Source organism: Hypomesus nipponensis, chromosome 21 (assembly GCF_054491055.1).
Source record: "Hypomesus nipponensis isolate SF chromosome 21, ASM5449105v1, whole genome shotgun sequence".
NCBI lineage: Eukaryota > Metazoa > Chordata > Actinopteri > Osmeriformes > Osmeridae > Hypomesus > Hypomesus nipponensis.
In genome coordinates this window covers 15,983,071-16,002,651 of record NC_140381.1, presented here as the reverse complement: position 1 = coordinate 16,002,651, position 19,581 = coordinate 15,983,071, and the positions used below count along the sequence as shown (strand labels likewise).

At 39.5% G+C, this 19,581-nt stretch overlaps 1 protein-coding gene across 1 annotated transcript; it reads left to right on the top strand.

Moving 5' to 3' along the window:
- Positions 1-1,114: 1,114 nt before the first annotated feature.
- Positions 1,115-2,383, top strand: LOC146238154 (uncharacterized). The gene has a single exon (XM_084684875.1). It carries the CDS (start codon positions 1,115-1,117, stop codon positions 2,381-2,383), a length of 1,269 nt encoding a protein of 422 aa, XP_084541001.1.
- Positions 2,384-19,581: the final 17,198 nt, after the last annotated feature.

Genomic DNA, 19,581 nt, shown 5'->3' with positions numbered 1-19,581 from the left:
TTTAAACTGATGCCTTGATTGATTTTCATGTTCTTCAGTGCTTGTCTTTGAGGCAGTGTGATCTGTCTGTTCCTTCTCTGTATTTTACCAGTATTAGCAATCTTCTTTGCATTTTACACTGCCTGTAGTAAATATACCTGTATTTGGTGCAATGTTTGCACTGAGTCCCAACAAAATCTGTCCTTGGATTGTTGCGATCGGTACCCTAACAATGGCATTGGCTTGTCCTTATAACAGAGTAAGTGCTACTTGTTGGGGTAGTCTTCTGTGACTTTTTCATCTGTTATTCATACACATTGTGTTTGTCATGTGCTTCTAAATTCCACTATTACATCACTTTAAACTGATGCCTTGATTGATTTTAATGTTCTTCAGTGCTTGTCTTTGAGGCAGTGTGATCTGTCTGTTCCTTCTCTGTATTTTACCAGTATTAGCAATCTTCTTTGCATTTTACACTGCCTGTAGTAAATATACCTGTATTTGGTGCAATGTTTGCACTGAGTCCCAACAAAATCTGTCCTTGGATTGTTGCGATCGGTACCCTAACAATGGCATTGGCTTGTCCTTATAACAGAGTAAGTGCTACTTGTTGGGGTAGTCTTCTGTGACTTTTTCATCTGTTATTCATACACATTGTGTTTGTCATGTGCTTCTAAATTCCACTATTACATCACTTTAAACTGATGCCTTGATTGATTTTCATGTTCTTCAGTGCTTGTCTTTGAGGCAGTGTGATCTGTCTGTTCCTTCTCTGTATTTTACCAGTATTAGCAATCTTCTTTGTATTTTAAACTGCCTGTAGTAAATATACCTGTATTTGGTGCAATGTTTGCACTGAGTCCCAACAAAATCTGTCCTTGGATTGTTGCGATCGGTACCCTAACAATGGCATTGGCTTGTCCATATAACAGAGTAAGTGCTACTTGTTGGGGTAGTCTTCTGTGACTTTTTCATCTGTTATTCATATGCATTGTGTTTGTCATGGGCCACTAAATCCCACTCTTACATGACCTGAAAGTGAAGTGTTGATCGATTTCAATGTTCATAAGTGCTTATCTTTGGGCTAGTGTTATCTGTGTCTGTTCTTTCTCTACAAGATTCACAATATAATAAGATGGCGGCGGCGGCGGCGGCGGTGCGTGCTGCTGGTGGAGGCTCTGCTTGCCCTCGCTCAAAACCTGAAATCTACAAAACGGATTGTGGGAAGGTGATAGTGGAAGATGAATTGTTGAATTTTATTGTGGTTAAAATGAACACATTAAGCCACGATGAAATTGTTTTACTGACAACAAACAACTTTTCATCTGAGTGGATTGAGGAGTCCAAGCGGCTGTTGTTTGACTTATGCCCGAATACAACGCAACGCTGTGTCGCACACAAAGGCTCACAGAAGGACACGAGTAATATCAAGGCCTGCATGAAGTTACTTAATGAGTGCGGTGAAGATATTCCACGTTTTGTTTCACATTACTTGGATGAACTGCCACCTGTCGGGTTCGGCAATATGGACGTCTCGGCTCTGCTTAGCCGAGTGGAGCAGCTGAGCCAACAAGTCTCTGGCCTGAGAAAGGCATTGGATACTCAGGCTGATGTGAGTGAGAACTTGGGGACAATTGTTACGGCCATGGATCGCCGAGTGGCAGCGGTGGAGACGCACCGTACATTGTACTACGACCCTGGGGCTGCTGGCACCGTGCGGGGGCCGCGCCCTGAGGAGTCAACAACGTCTCCATCTGTTAAGTCGCGTCTCCTGGGACTGAATAGGCCTACCGGCGAGATCGCCAGCACCTCACGGGTAGACTGGAAGGGGCTGGTGGGCTCCACTCAACAGCAGGAGCTACTGGATGTGGAAGTCACATCGCCACGATCACAGCCACAGTCCCCACAGTGGAGCGCTGCTGTGAAAAAAGGTCGCAAAAAGTTGGGGTCCCTTAAAGCAAATGTGCCACCGAAACCCCGCAACAAGCCAGCTCACTTTAAACGTGAGCAAAGGAATGATGGAATAATTGGAACTGGCACTGAGAGCAGCATTGAAGTGGTGAAAACAAAGCTGGTGAATGTATTTGCCACTAGGTTTTCTCCCACTCTGGATGCAGACACGCTGCGTGACTATTTAACGGAGAAGTTGGAGGCTAAAACAGTGACGTGTCGAAAGATCGAGTCGGCCCGCAGCAGGTATGGCTCTTTTCACATCACTGCTGAATGTAACAATGTTGCTGATATGTATGATCCAAAACTCTGGCCCGAGGGGACTTATGTTCGCCGCTATTATGAGGCCCGTGTACCCAAGGTTGTTGGTGAGGGGAGGAGTGAACTGAATTGCCATGGTACACCTGTAGCTCCACACGAGAGCCGGTCTGCATTAGTAGCTGCTGGGATATGAATGAACCTTACTATGAACATCTGTGTCGTATCTTACAATGCGCGTGGACTGCGTGTTGGCCACAGTGAAACTGATAAATCACGCCGTGTTGTTGTGGACAAACTGATGGAGAGATGTGACATTTTGTGTGTTCAGGAGACGTTCCTGGCTAAACAAGACCTGGGAGGACTAAATTCTATACATAGGGATTTTCATGGGGCAGGTGAATCAACAACTGACTTGAGCGCTAAAGTCGTCCGGGGGAGGATCCCAGGGGGCGTGGCCACCATGTGGAATAAAAAATATGACCAGTTGGTTAATGTTGTACGACTGGGAGTTGACTGGGCTATTGGAATTGAGCTGTGTTGTAATGATAAGAAAATAATGATTTTAAATGTCTATACGCCATATGAGTGCATGAAAAATGAGGATGAGTACCTCAGTAGATTGGCATTTATCATGTCTTTTATTCAGGACAATCCTTCTACCTGCATATATGTTATTGGTGACATGAATGCTGATGTAACTGATGCCAACTCTTTATTTGGTAAACATTTGGCTCAGTTTAGTTCAGACAGTGGATTGATTTTATCAAGTAAATTACTATTGCCAAGTGATAGTTATACCTATATCAGCGAGGCCTGGCACTCTACTTCGTGGCTAGATCACTGCCTTTGTACAGTGGATGCCCATGACTCCATTGACATTATGAAGATTGACTATGATTTGGCTACTACGGACCATATACCCTTTCACATGGTCTTGAACACTGGCAATTTACCTGTGTTGTTGCCTGTGGATAAAGGCATTGATGTAAGAAAAATAGATTGGACGAAACTGTCTAGCACAGATCTCAATAAATATGTTAGTGATACTGATGCTTTGCTGTGTAATATTCATGTACCAAGAGATGCCTTATGGTGTCGGGATATGAACTGTAAAGATGATCAACATTGTAAAGAGTTATGTTCTTTGTATGAAGCAATTGTGGAGTCTCTTAAAATTTCGAGCAGGCCACTATATAAACATAGGACGAAAGTGTTCAATGCTAAGCCAGGTTGGAAGGACCATGTAGAAGAGCTCCATGCAGAGGCCCGAAATGCTTTTAAAGAATGGGCTGAGTCAGGTAAAAGCAGGCATGGCCCTTTATTTGAAAATAAAAAATGCACTAATGCTAGATTTAAAAATGCACTTCGCTATATAAAAAGAAAGGAAAACACTATGAGGTCAGATTCACTGGCAAGGAAGCTGCAAAAAAATAATGTTAATGACTTCTGGAAAGAAATAAAAACTATTAATAATTGCAAAAAATCTCTTCCATCTAATATAGATGGTGTGAGTGGTCCTGATGAAATCTCACAGTTATGGCGGAAACAATACTATGAACTGTTAAACTGTGTAAAAGGTAATATGTTTGTAGTGGATAGTGTAGATTTTAATGATGATGTTATTGTCACTGCTGCTGAAGTCCATGAAGCAATATTGAAGTTAAGAGATAACAAGGCCTGTGGTCAGGATGATATTACAGCTGAACATGTTAAACTTGCCAGTAAGAAACTATACCCTCTGGTGGCTCTATGTTGCACAGGCCTTTTTGTTCATGGAGTGTTACCAGATTCTATGCTCTCTGTTGTGCTAGTACCAGTGATAAAAGATAAAGTGGGGAAGCTAAACAGCTCTGATAATTACAGGCCAATAGCTTTGGCCAGTGTCATGTCCAAAGTGCTGGAGACAGTTCTACTGAGTAGACTTGAGAGGTATGTCCTGTCTACTGACCACCAATTTGGTTTTAAAAGAAAGCATGGTACTGATTTATGTATTTTTGCACTAAAGGAAATTTTAGATAAATATAATAGGCAAAATTCCACAATGTTCATGTGTTTTATTGATGCTTCTAGAGCTTTTGATCGTGTTAATCATGGGAAATTGTTTTTAAAATTGTCTAAAAGTGGGGTTCCTGGTTTTTTAATTAGAATCTTGGTCTATTGGTACTCGCATCAGGCAATGAGGGTGAGATGGGGGAGTGTAACATCTGATCCCTTCCATGTTACCAATGGTGTTCGCCAGGGCGGAATTTTGTCTCCTTTTCTTTTTAATATGTATATGAATGACTTGTCTTTGATTTTAAATGCATCTGGTACAGGCAGTAGGATTGGGGACTCACTCATTAACCACCTTATGTACGCAGATGATCTGGTCATCTTTAGCCCATATAGTGCTGGTCTACAACAGCTTCTGAGAGTATGCACACAGTATGGTGATGATTTTGACATAAAATACAACGCAAAAAAGAGTAAGATCATGATTGTCAGAAGCAGAGGAGACAGACAGTCAACCTTCCCTGACTTCTATCTGTCTGGCACTGCACTTAGTGTGTGCAGTGAAATTACATACTTGGGCCATATTATGTCTAATGACCTGTCGGATGACAAAGATATCTATAGGCAGCGTCGGAAGCTGTATGCACAAGCGAACATGCTCTGCCGTAAGTTTAGTATGTGCTCTGTACCTGTGAAAATCTCACTCTTTAGAGCGTATTGTACGCCGCTGTATACTGCCCACCTGTGGTGTCGTTATAAACAAGGCAGCATTAGAAAGCTTACAGTGGCCTATAATGATAGCATGAGGCTACTGCTGAGAGCTCCAAGAAGCTCCAGTGCAAGCCAAATGTTTGTAAGTGTTGGGGTCCCTACCTGCTCTGCTGTGTTACGTGGCCTGATGTATGGATTTATGTGTAGGGCATCTGAGTCTGAAAATAACCTAATTGCAGTTTTGGCCAACCCTCTATGCAGTTCGGTCAGATTTTCTTCCAGACTGTGGAACCATTGGCGATCATGTCTGTATGCTTGGCACTGAATATTGTGAAAGGCTGTGTATTTTTTACTCTGTGTTTGTGTATTTGTTTATGTTGTTTGTATTGATATGGATCCCCCTGGGTCTGAAATAAAGAATTATATATATATAATTTACTCTGGTCAATTTCATCCGTATCAAGTTCATTGAGAATGAACCTTCAACTTGAGTGACTCTCTTTCCTCCAATCACAGAAAGTGCTATTAAGTTGAGGTGTTATTCTTCAAAGGATGGCAACTAGCTAGATATGACTGTGGGAATGACCAGAATGGGTCCCCTTACAAGATAATTTCCTGATGTTCTTTTTCTGAAGTTAATTGAACTGTTAGAGTATCAAGTTATTGGGAACCACACATTGCCTGCATGCTCTATTAGGTTTGTATGCATTTACAGTAGGTTACAATAGTTGTCTAGAAACTCTATATAGAATGAGTGCTGTATGAAGTTTGCTTTTCTGTAACTGCTGTTTTTGCATCGGAAAAGACTCAAGTCTGGTTGATCATTCAAATAATGGGGCCTTTAAGGCAGACAACCAAAACTCCACTCAATTCTAATGTTTTGAATGTGTGAAATACTTTCTCTAATTATAATGACGGACCTTGGGTAAAGGCAGAGCACCCGCTTAAGTACCTGAGTCGTTCACAGCATAGCATTTACAGATGTGGGATTGGTTGTGGTTGCTGAACATGAACCAATCTTAAGTTCTTCCTGGGAATTTAGGGCAGCTCCTCATTCTAAGGATTTCTCAGGAACATGTCTCTAGAGGGAGATGGACTTCATGGAATAAACAGTAAGTAATCATTTGGTGGTCAGTTCATATACAGGTCTTTTCAATTTGTTGCGATCGGTACCCTAACAATGGCATTGGCTTGTCCTTATAACAGAGTAAGTGCTACTTGTTGGGGTAGTCTTCTGTGACTTTTTCATCTGTTATTCATACACATTGTGTTTGTCATGTGCTTCTAAATTCCACTATTACATCACTTTAAACTGATGCCTTGATTGATTTTCATGTTCTTCAGTGCTTGTCTTTGAGGCAGTGTGATCTGTCTGTGGCATCTATATAGTTTACCAGTGTTAGCAATCTTCTTTGCATTTTACACTGCCTGTAGTAAATATTCCTGTATTTGGTGCAATGTTTGCACTGAGTCCCAACAAAATCTGTCCTTGGATTGTTGCGATCGGTACCCTAACAATGGCATTGGCTTGTCCTTATAACAGAGTAAGTGCTACTTGTTGGGGTAGTCTTCTGTGACTTTTTCATCTGTTATTCATACACATTGTGTTTGTCATGTGCTTCTAAATTCCACTATTACATCACTTTAAACTGATGCCTTGATTGATTTTAATGTTCTTCAGTGCTTGTCTTTGAGGCAGTGTGATCTGTCTGTTCCTTCTCTGTATTTTACCAGTATTAGCAATCTTCTTTGCATTTTACACTGCCTGTAGTAAATATACCTGTATTTGGTGCAATGTTTGCACTGAGTCCCAACAAAATCTTTCCTTGGATTGTTGCGATCGGTACCCTAACAATGGCATTGGCTTGTCCTTATAACAGAGTAAGTGCTACTTGTTGGGGTAGTCTTCTGTGACTGTTTCATCTGTTATTCATACACATTGTGTTTGTCATGTGCTTCTAAATTCCACTATTACATCACTTTAAACTGATGCCTTGATTGATTTTCATGTTCTTCAGTGCTTGTCTTTGAGGCAGTGTGATCTGTCTGTTCCTTCTCTATAATTTACTCTGGTCAATTTCTTCCGTATCAAGTTCATTGAGAATGAACCTTCAACTTGAGTGACTCTCTTTCCTCCAATCACAGAAAGTGCTATTAAGTTGAGGTCTTATTCTTCAAAGGATGGCAACTAGCTAGATATGACTGTGGGAATGACCAGAATGGGTCCCCTTACAAGATAATTTCCTGATGTTCTTTTTCTGAAGTTAATTGAACTGTTAGAGTATCAAGTTATTGGGAACCACACATTGCCTGCATGCTCTATTAGGTTTGTATGCATTTACAGTAGGTTACAATAGTTGTCTAGAAACTCTATATAGAATGAGTGCTGTATGAAGTTTGCTTTTCTGTAACTGCTGTTTTTGCATCGGAAAAGACTCAAGTCTGGTTGATCATTCAAATAATGGGGCCTTTAAGGCAGACAACCAAAACTCCACTCAATTCTAATGTTTTGAATGTGTGAAATACTTTCTCTAATTATAATGACGGACCTTGGGTAAAGGCAGAGCACCCGCTTAAGTACCTGAGTCGTTCACAGCATAGCATTTACAGATGTGGGATTGGTTGTGGTTGCTGAACATGAACCAATCTTAAGTTATTCCTGGGAATTTAGGGCAGCTCCTCATTCTAAGGATTTCTCAGGAACATGTCTCTAGAGGGAGATGGACTTCATGGAATAAACAGTAAGTGATCATTTGGTGGGCAGTTCATATACAGGTCTTTTCAATATGTTGCGATCGGTACCCTAACAATGGCATTGGCTTGTCCTTATAACAGAGTAAGTGCTACTTGTTGGGGTAATCTTCTGTGACTTTTTCATCTGTTATTCATACACATTGTGTTTGTCATGTGCTTCTAAATTCCACTATTACATCACTTTAAACTGATGCCTTGATTGATTTTCATGTTCTTCAGTGCTTGTCTTTGAGGCAGTGTGATCTGTCTGTGGCATCTATATATTTTACCAGTGTTAGCAATCTTCTTTGCATTTTACACTGCCTGTAGTAAATATTCCTGTATTTGGTGCAATGTTTGCACTGAGTCCCAACAAAATCTGTCCTTGGATTGTTGCGATCGGTACCCTAACAATGGCATTGGCTTGTCCTTATAACAGAGTAAGTGCTACTTGTTGGGGTAGTCTTCTGTGACTTTTTCATCTGTTATTCATACACATTGTGTTTGTCATGTGCTTCTAAATTCCACTATTACATCACTTTAAACTGATGCCTTGATTGATTTTAATGTTCTTCAGTGCTTGTCTTTGAGGCAGTGTGATCTGTCTGTTCCTTCTCTGTATTTTACCAGTATTAGCAATCTTCTTTGCATTTTACACTGCCTGTAGTAAATATACCTGTATTTGGTGCAATGTTTGCACTGAGTCCCAACAAAATCTGTCCTTGGATTGTTGCGATCGGTACCCTAACAATGGCATTGGCTTGTCCTTATAACAGAGTAAGTGCTACTTGTTGGGGTAGTCTTCTGTGACTTTTTCATCTGTTATTCATACACATTGTGTTTGTCATGTGCTTCTAAATTCCACTATTACATCACTTTAAACTGATGCCTTGATTGATTTTCATGTTCTTCAGTGCTTGTCTTTGAGGCAGTGTGATCTGTCTGTTCCTTCTCTATAATTTACTCTGGTCAATTTCTTACGTATCAAGTTCATTGAGAATGAACCTTCAACTTGAGTGACTCTCTTTCCTCCAATCACAGAAAGTGCTATTAAGTTGAGGTGTTATTCTTCAACGGATGGCAACTAGCTAGATATGACTGTGGGAATGACCAGAATGGGTCCCCTTACAAGATAATTTCCTGATGTTCTTTTTCTGAAGTTAATTGAACTGTTAGAGTATCAAGTTATTGGGAACCACACATTGCCTGCATGCTCTATTAGGTTTGTATGCATTTACAGTAGGTTACAATAGTTGTCTAGAAACTCTATATAGAATGAGTGCTGTATGAAGTTTGCTTTTCTGTAACTGCTGTTTTTTCATCGGAAAAGACTCAAGTCTGGTTGATCATTCAAATAATGGGGCCTTTAAGGCAGACAACCAAAACTCCACTCAATTCTAATGTTTTGAATGTGTGAAATACTTTCTCTAATTATAATGACGGACCTTGGGTAAAGGCAGAGCACCCGCTTAAGTACCTGAGTCGTTCACAGCATAGCATTTACAGATGTGGGATTGGTTGTGGTTGCTGAACATGAACCAATCTTAAGTTCTTCCTGGGAATTTAGGGCAGCTCCTCATTCTAAGGATTTCTCAGGAACATGTCTCTAGAGGGAGATGGACTTCATGGAATAAACAGTAAGTAATCATTTGGTGGGCAGTTCATATACAGGTCTTTTCAATTTGTTGCGATCGGTACCCTAACAATGGCATTGGCTTGTCCTTATAACAGAGTAAGTGCTACTTGTTGGGGTAGTCTTCTGTGACTTTTTCATCTGTTATTCATACACATTGTGTTTGTCATGTGCTTCTAAATTCCACTATTACATCACTTTAAACTGATGCCTTGATTGATTTTCATGTTCTTCAGTGCTTGTCTTTGAGGCAGTGTGATCTGTCTGTGGTATCTATATATTTTACCAGTATTAGCAATCTTCTTGGCATTTTACACTGCCTGTAGTAAATATACCTGTATTTGGTGCAATGTTTGCACTGAGTCCCAACAAAATCTGTCCTTGGATTGTTGCGATGGGTACCCTAACAATGGCATTGGCTTGTCCTTATAACAGAGTAAGTGCTACTTGTTGGGGTAGTCTTCTGTGACTTTTTCATCTGTTATTCATACACATTGTGTTTGTCATGTGCTTCTAAATTCCACTATTACATCACTTTAAACTGATGCCTTGATTGATTTTAATGTTCTTCAGTGCTTGTCTTTGAGGCAGTGTGATCTGTCTGTTCCTTCTCTGTATTTTACCAGTGTTAGCAATCTTCTTTGCATTTTACACTGCCTGTAGTAAATAAACCTGTATTTGGTGTAATGTTTGCACTGAGTCCCAACAAAATCTGTCCTTGGATTGTTGCGATCGGTACCCTAACCATGGCTTTGGCTTGTCCTTATAACAGAGTAAGTGCTACTTGTTGGGGTAGTCTTCTGTGACTTTTTCATCTGTTATTCATACACATTGTGTTTGTCATGTGCTTCTAAATTCCACTATTACATCACTTTAAACTGATGCCTTGATTGATTTTCATGTTCTTCAGTGCTTGTCTTTGAGGCAGTGTGATCTGTCTGTTCCTTCTCTATAATTTACTCTGGTCAATTTCATCCGTATCAAGTTCATTGAGAATGAACCTTCAACTTGAGTGACTCTCTTTCCTCCAATCACAGAAAGTGCTATTAAGTTGAGGTGTTATTCTTCAAAGGATGGCAACTAGCTAGATATGACTGTGGGAATGACCAGAATGGGTCCCCTTACAAGATAATTTCCTGATGTTCTTTTTCTGAAGTTAATTGAACTGTTAGAGTATCAAGTTATTGGGAACCACACATTGCCTGCATGCTCTATTAGGTTTGTATGCATTTACAGTAGGTTACAATAGTTGTCTAGAAACTCTATATAGAATGAGTGCTGTATGAAGTTTGCTTTTCTGTAACTGCTGTTTTTGCATCGGAAAAGACTCAAGTCTGGTTGATCATTCAAATAATGGGGCCTTTAAGGCAGACAACCAAAACTCCACTCAATTCTAATGTTTTGAATGTGTGAAATACTTTCTCTAATTATAATGACGGACCTTGGGTAAAGGCAGAGCACCCGCTTAAGTACCTGAGTCGTTCACAGCATAGCATTTACAGATGTGGGATTGGTTGTGGTTGCTGAACATGAACCAATCTTAAGTTCTTCCTGGGAATTTAGGGCAGCTCCTCATTCTAAGGATTTCTCAGGAACATGTCTCTAGAGGGAGATGGACTTCATGGAATAAACAGTAAGTAATCATTTGGTGGTCAGTTCATATACAGGTCTTTTCAATTTGTTGCGATCGGTACCCTAACAATGGCATTGGCTTGTCCTTATAACAGAGTAAGTGCTACTTGTTGGGGTAGTCTTCTGTGACTTTTTCATCTGTTATTCATACACATTGTGTTTGTCATGTGCTTCTAAATTCCACTATTACATCACTTTAAACTGATGCCTTGATTGATTTTCATGTTCTTCAGTGCTTGTCTTTGAGGCAGTGTGATCTGTCTGTGGCATCTATATAGTTTACCAGTGTTAGCAATCTTCTTTGCATTTTACACTGCCTGTAGTAAATATTCCTGTATTTGGTGCAATGTTTGCACTGAGTCCCAACAAAATCTGTCCTTGGATTGTTGCGATCGGTACCCTAACAATGGCATTGGCTTGTCCTTATAACAGAGTAAGTGCTACTTGTTGGGGTAGTCTTCTGTGACTTTTTCATCTGTTATTCATACACATTGTGTTTGTCATGTGCTTCTAAATTCCACTATTACATCACTTTAAACTGATGCCTTGATTGATTTTAATGTTCTTCAGTGCTTGTCTTTGAGGCAGTGTGATCTGTCTGTTCCTTCTCTGTATTTTACCAGTATTAGCAATCTTCTTTGCATTTTACACTGCCTGTAGTAAATATACCTGTATTTGGTGCAATGTTTGCACTGAGTCCCAACAAAATCTGTCCTTGGATTGTTGCGATCGGTACCCTAACAATGGCATTGGCTTGTCCTTATAACAGAGTAAGTGCTACTTGTTGGGGTAGTCTTCTGTGACTGTTTCATCTGTTATTCATACACATTGTGTTTGTCATGTGCTTCTAAATTCCACTATTACATCACTTTAAACTGATGCCTTGATTGATTTTCATGTTCTTCAGTGCTTGTCTTTGAGGCAGTGTGATCTGTCTGTTCCTTCTCTATAATTTACTCTGGTCAATTTCTTCCGTATCAAGTTCATTGAGAATGAACCTTCAACTTGAGTGACTCTCTTTCCTCCAATCACAGAAAGTGCTATTAAGTTGAGGTCTTATTCTTCAAAGGATGGCAACTAGCTAGATATGACTGTGGGAATGACCAGAATGGGTCCCCTTACAAGATAATTTCCTGATGTTCTTTTTCTGAAGTTAATTGAACTGTTAGAGTATCAAGTTATTGGGAACCACACATTGCCTGCATGCTCTATTAGGTTTGTATGCATTTACAGTAGGTTACAATAGTTGTCTAGAAACTCTATATAGAATGAGTGCTGTATGAAGTTTGCTTTTCTGTAACTGCTGTTTTTGCATCGGAAAAGACTCAAGTCTGGTTGATCATTCAAATAATGGGGCCTTTAAGGCAGACAACCAAAACTCCACTCAATTCTAATGTTTTGAATGTGTGAAATACTTTCTCTAATTATAATGACGGACCTTGGGTAAAGGCAGAGCACCCGCTTAAGTACCTGAGTCGTTCACAGCATAGCATTTACAGATGTGGGATTGGTTGTGGTTGCTGAACATGAACCAATCTTAAGTTATTCCTGGGAATTTAGGGCATCTCCTCATTCTAAGGATTTCTCAGGAACATGTCTCTAGAGGGAGATGGACTTCATGGAATAAACAGTAAGTGATCATTTGGTGGGCAGTTCATATACAGGTCTTTTCAATATGTTGCGATCGGTACCCTAACAATGGCATTGGCTTGTCCTTATAACAGAGTAAGTGCTACTTGTTGGGGTAATCTTCTGTGACTTTTTCATCTGTTATTCATACACATTGTGTTTGTCATGTGCTTCTAAATTCCACTATTACATCACTTTAAACTGATGCCTTGATTGATTTTCATGTTCTTCAGTGCTTGTCTTTGAGGCAGTGTGATCTGTCTGTGGCATCTATATATTTTACCAGTGTTAGCAATCTTCTTTGCATTTTACACTGCCTGTAGTAAATATTCCTGTATTTGGTGCAATGTTTGCACTGAGTCCCAACAAAATCTGTCCTTGGATTGTTGCGATCGGTACCCTAACAATGGCATTGGCTTGTCCTTATAACAGAGTAAGTGCTACTTGTTGGGGTAGTCTTCTGTGACTTTTTCATCTGTTATTCATACACATTGTGTTTGTCATGTGCTTCTAAATTCCACTATTACATCACTTTAAACTGATGCCTTGATTGATTTTAATGTTCTTCAGTGCTTGTCTTTGAGGCAGTGTGATCTGTCTGTTCCTTCTCTGTATTTTACCAGTATTAGCAATCTTCTTTGCATTTTACACTGCCTGTAGTAAATATACCTGTATTTGGTGCAATGTTTGCACTGAGTCCCAACAAAATCTGTCCTTGGATTGTTGCGATCGGTACCCTAACAATGGCATTGGCTTGTCCTTATAACAGAGTAAGTGCTACTTGTTGGGGTAGTCTTCTGTGACTTTTTCATCTGTTATTCATACACATTGTGTTTGTCATGTGCTTCTAAATTCCACTATTACATCACTTTAAACTGATGCCTTGATTGATTTTCATGTTCTTCAGTGCTTGTCTTTGAGGCAGTGTGATCTGTCTGTTCCTTCTCTATAATTTACTCTGGTCAATTTCTTCCGTATCAAGTTCATTGAGAATGAACCTTCAACTTGAGTGACTCTCTTTCCTCCAATCACAGAAAGTGCTATTAAGTTGAGGTGTTATTCTTCAACGGATGGCAACTAGCTAGATATGACTGTGGGAATGACCAGAATGGGTCCCCTTACAAGATAATTTCCTGATGTTCTTTTTCTGAAGTTAATTGAACTGTTAGAGTATCAAGTTATTGGGAACCACACATTGCCTGCATGCTCTATTAGGTTTGTATGCATTTACAGTAGGTTACAATAGTTGTCTAGAAACTCTATATAGAATGAGTGCTGTATGAAGTTTGCTTTTCTGTAACTGCTGTTTTTTCATCGGAAAAGACTCAAGTCTGGTTGATCATTCAAATAATGGGGCCTTTAAGGCAGACAACCAAAACTCCACTCAATTCTAATGTTTTGAATGTGTGAAATACTTTCTCTAATTATAATGACGGACCTTGGGTAAAGGCAGAGCACCCGCTTAAGTACCTGAGTCGTTCACAGCATAGCATTTACAGATGTGGGATTGGTTGTGGTTGCTGAACATGAACCAATCTTAAGTTCTTCCTGGGAATTTAGGGCAGCTCCTCATTCTAAGGATTTCTCAGGAACATGTCTCTAGAGGGAGATGGACTTCATGGAATAAACAGTAAGTAATCATTTGGTGGGCAGTTCATATACAGGTCTTTTCAATTTGTTGCGATCGGTACCCTAACAATGGCATTGGCTTGTCCTTATAACAGAGTAAGTGCTACTTGTTGGGGTAGTCTTCTGTGACTTTTTCATCTGTTATTCATACACATTGTGTTTGTCATGTGCTTCTAAATTCCACTATTACATCACTTTAAACTGATGCCTTGATTGATTTTCATGTTCTTCAGTGCTTGTCTTTGAGGCAGTGTGATCTGTCTGTGGTATCTATATATTTTACCAGTATTAGCAATCTTCTTGGCATTTTACACTGCCTGTAGTAAATATACCTGTATTTGGTGCAATGTTTGCACTGAGTCCCAACAAAATCTGTCCTTGGATTGTTGCGATGGGTACCCTAACAATGGCATTGGCTTGTCCTTATAACAGAGTAAGTGCTACTTGTTGGGGTAGTCTTCTGTGACTTTTTCATCTGTTATTCATACACATTGTGTTTGTCATGTGCTTCTAAATTCCACTATTACATCACTTTAAACTGATGCCTTGATTGATTTTAATGTTCTTCAGTGCTTGTCTTTGAGGCAGTGTGATCTGTCTGTTCCTTCTCTGTATTTTACCAGTGTTAGCAATCTTCTTTGCATTTTACACTGCCTGTAGTAAATAAACCTGTATTTGGTGTAATGTTTGCACTGAGTCCCAACAAAATCTGTCCTTGGATTGTTGCGATCGGTACCCTAACCATGGCTTTGGCTTGTCCTTATAACAGAGTAAGTGCTACTTGTTGGGGTAGTCTTCTGTGACTTTTTCATCTGTTATTCATACACATTGTGTTTGTCATGTGCTTCTAAATTCCACTATTACATCACTTTAAACTGATGCCTTGATTGATTTTCATGTTCTTCAGTGCTTGTCTTTGAGGCAGTGTGATCTGTCTGTTCCTTCTCTATAATTTACTCTGGTCAATTTCATCCGTATCAAGTTCATTGAGAATGAACCTTCAACTTGAGTGACTCTCTTTCCTCCAATCACAGAAAGTGCTATTAAGTTGAGGTGTTATTCTTCAAAGGATGGCAACTAGCTAGATATGACTGTGGGAATGACCAGAATGGGTCCCCTTACAAGATAATTTCCTGATGTTCTTTTTCTGAAGTTAATTGAACTGTTAGAGTATCAAGTTATTGGGAACCACACATTGCCTGCATGCTCTATTAGGTTTGTATGCATTTACAGTAGGTTACAATAGTTGTCTAGAAACTCTATATAGAATGAGTGCTGTATGAAGTTTGCTTTTCTGTAACTGCTGTTTTTGCATCGGAAAAGACTCAAGTCTGGTTGATCATTCAAATAATGGGGCCTTTAAGGCAGACAACCAAAACTCCACTCAATTCTAATGTTTTGAATGTGTGAAATACTTTCTCTAATTATAATGACGGACCTTGGGTAAAGGCAGAGCACCCGCTTAAGTACCTGAGTCGTTCACAGCATAGCATTTACAGATGTGGGATTGGTTGTGGTTGCTGAACATGAACCAATCTTAAGTTCTTCCTGGGAATTTAGGGCAGCTCCTCATTCTAAGGATTTCTCAGGAACATGTCTCTAGAGGGAGATGGACTTCATGGAATAAACAGTAAGTAATCATTTGGTGGTCAGTTCATATACAGGTCTTTTCAATTTGTTGCGATCGGTACCCTAACAATGGCATTGGCTTGTCCTTATAACAGAGTAAGTGCTACTTGTTGGGGTAGTCTTCTGTGACTTTTTCATCTGTTATTCATACACATTGTGTTTGTCATGTGCTTCTAAATTCCACTATTACATCACTTTAAACTGATGCCTTGATTGATTTTCATGTTCTTCAGTGCTTGTCTTTGAGGCAGTGTGATCTGTCTGTGGCATCTATATAGTTTACCAGTGTTAGCAATCTTCTTTGCATTTTACACTGCCTGTAGTAAATATTCCTGTATTTGGTGCAATGTTTGCACTGAGTCCCAACAAAATCTGTCCTTGGATTGTTGCGATCGGTACCCTAACAATGGCATTGGCTTGTCCTTATAACAGAGTAAGTGCTACTTGTTGGGGTAGTCTTCTGTGACTTTTTCATCTGTTATTCATACACATTGTGTTTGTCATGTGCTTCTAAATTCCACTATTACATCACTTTAAACTGATGCCTTGATTGATTTTAATGTTCTTCAGTGCTTGTCTTTGAGGCAGTGTGATCTGTCTGTTCCTTCTCTGTATTTTACCAGTATTAGCAATCTTCTTTGCATTTTACACTGCCTGTAGTAAATATACCTGTATTTGGTGCAATGTTTGCACTGAGTCCCAACAAAATCTGTCCTTGGATTGTTGCGATCGGTACCCTAACAATGGCATTGGCTTGTCCTTATAACAGAGTAAGTGCTACTTGTTGGGGTAGTCTTCTGTGACTGTTTCATCTGTTATTCATACACATTGTGTTTGTCATGTGCTTCTAAATTCCACTATTACATCACTTTAAACTGATGCCTTGATTGATTTTCATGTTCTTCAGTGCTTGTCTTTGAGGCAGTGTGATCTGTCTGTTCCTTCTCTATAATTTACTCTGGTCAATTTCTTCCGTATCAAGTTCATTGAGAATGAACCTTCAACTTGAGTGACTCTCTTTCCTCCAATCACAGAAAGTGCTATTAAGTTGAGGTCTTATTCTTCAAAGGATGGCAACTAGCTAGATATGACTGTGGGAATGACCAGAATGGGTCCCCTTACAAGATAATTTCCTGATGTTCTTTTTCTGAAGTTAATTGAACTGTTAGAGTATCAAGTTATTGGGAACCACACATTGCCTGCATGCTCTATTAGGTTTGTATGCATTTACAGTAGGTTACAATAGTTGTCTAGAAACTCTATATAGAATGAGTGCTGTATGAAGTTTGCTTTTCTGTAACTGCTGTTTTTGCATCGGAAAAGACTCAAGTCTGGTTGATCATTCAAATAATGGGGCCTTTAAGGCAGACAACCAAAACTCCACTCAATTCTAATGTTTTGAATGTGTGAAATACTTTCTCTAATTATAATGACGGACCTTGGGTAAAGGCAGAGCACCCGCTTAAGTACCTGAGTCGTTCACAGCATAGCATTTACAGATGTGGGATTGGTTGTGGTTGCTGAACATGAACCAATCTTAAGTTATTCCTGGGAATTTAGGGCAGCTCCTCATTCTAAGGATTTCTCAGGAACATGTCTCTAGAGGGAGATGGACTTCATGGAATAAACAGTAAGTGATCATTTGGTGGGCAGTTCATATACAGGTCTTTTCAATATGTTGCGATCGGTACCCTAACAATGGCATTGGCTTGTCCTTATAACAGAGTAAGTGCTACTTGTTGGGGTAATCTTCTGTGACTTTTTCATCTGTTATTCATACACATTGTGTTTGTCATGTGCTTCTAAATTCCACTATTACATCACTTTAAACTGATGCCTTGATTGATTTTCATGTTCTTCAGTGCTTGTCTTTGAGGCAGTGTGATCTGTCTGTGGCATCTATATATTTTACCAGTGTTAGCAATCTTCTTTGCATTTTACACTGCCTGTAGTAAATATTCCTGTATTTGGTGCAATGTTTGCACTGAGTCCCAACAAAATCTGTCCTTGGATTGTTGCGATCGGTACCCTAACAATGGCATTGGCTTGTCCTTATAACAGAGTAAGTGCTACTTGTTGGGGTAGTCTTCTGTGACTTTTTCATCTGTTATTCATACACATTGTGTTTGTCATGTGCTTCTAAATTCCACTATTACATCACTTTAAACTGATGCCTTGATTGATTTTAATGTTCTTCAGTGCTTGTCTTTGAGGCAGTGTGATCTGTCTGTTCCTTCTCTGTATTTTACCAGTATTAGCAATCTTCTTTGCATTTTACACTGCCTGTAGTAAATATACCTGTATTTGGTGCAATGTTTGCACTGAGTCCCAACAAAATCTGTCCTTGGATTGTTGCGATCGGTACCCTAACAATGGCATTGGCTTGTCCTTATAACAGAGTAAGTGCTACTTGTTGGGGTAGTCTTCTGTGACTTTTTCATCTGTTATTCATACACATTGTGTTTGTCATGTGCTTCTAAATTCCACTATTACATCACTTTAAACTGATGCCTTGATTGATTTTCATGTTCTTCAGTGCTTGTCTTTGAGGCAGTGTGATCTGTCTGTTCCTTCTCTATAATTTACTCTGGTCAATTTCTTCCGTATCAAGTTCATTGAGAATGAACCTTCAACTTGAGTGACTCTCTTTCCTCCAATCACAGAAAGTGCTATTAAGTTGAGGTGTTATTCTTCAACGGATGGCAACTAGCTAGATATGACTGTGGGAATGACCAGAATGGGTCCCCTTACAAGATAATTTCCTGATGTTCTTTTTCTGAAGTTAATTGAACTGTTAGAGTATCAAGTTATTGGGAACCACACATTGCCTGCATGCTCTATTAGGTTTGTATGCATTTACAGTAGGTTACAATAGTTGTCTAGAAACTCTATATAGAATGAGTGCTGTATGAAGTTTGCTTTTCTGTAACTGCTGTTTTTTCATCGGAAAAGACTCAAGTCTGGTTGATCATTCAAATAATGGGGCCTTTAAGGCAGACAACCAAAACTCCACTCAATTCTAATGTTTTGAATGTGTGAAATACTTTCTCTAATTATAATGACGGACCTTGGGTAAAGGCAGAGCACCCGCTTAAGTACCTGAGTCGTTCACAGCATAGCATTTACAGATGTGGGATTGGTTGTGGTTGCTGAACATGAACCAATCTTAAGTTCTTCCTGGGAATTTAGGGCAGCTCCTCATTCTAAGGATTTCTCAGGAACATGTCTCTAGAGGGAGATGGACTTCATGGAATAAACAGTAAGTAATCATTTGGTGGGCAGTTCATATACAGGTCTTTTCAATTTGTTGCGATCGGTACCCTAACAATGGCATTGGCTTGTCCTTATAACAGAGTAAGTGCTACTTGTTGGGGTAGTCTTCTGTGACTTTTTCATCTGTTATTCATACACATTGTGTTTGTCATGTGCTTCTAAATTCCACTATTACATCACTTTAAACTGATGCCTTGATTGATTTTCATGTTCTTCAGTGCTTGTCTTTGAGGCAGTGTGATCTGTCTGTGGTATCTATATATTTTACCAGTATTAGCAATCTTCTTGGCATTTTACACTGCCTGTAGTAAATATACCTGTATTTGGTGCAATGTTTGCACTGAGTCCCAACAAAATCTGTCCTTGGATTGTTGCGATGGGTACCCTAACAATGGCATTGGCTTGTCCTTATAACAGAGTAAGTGCTACTTGTTGGGGTAGTCTTCTGTGACTTTTTCATCTGTTATTCATACACATTGTGTTTGTCATGTGCTTCTAAATTCCACTATTACATCACTTTAAACTGATGC

Excerpts from the sequence above, each read along its gene's own strand:
- LOC146238154 (XM_084684875.1), top strand. The coding sequence starts at position 1,115 with ATGGCGGCGGCGGCGGCGGCGGTGCGTGCTGCTGGTGGAGGCTCTGCT.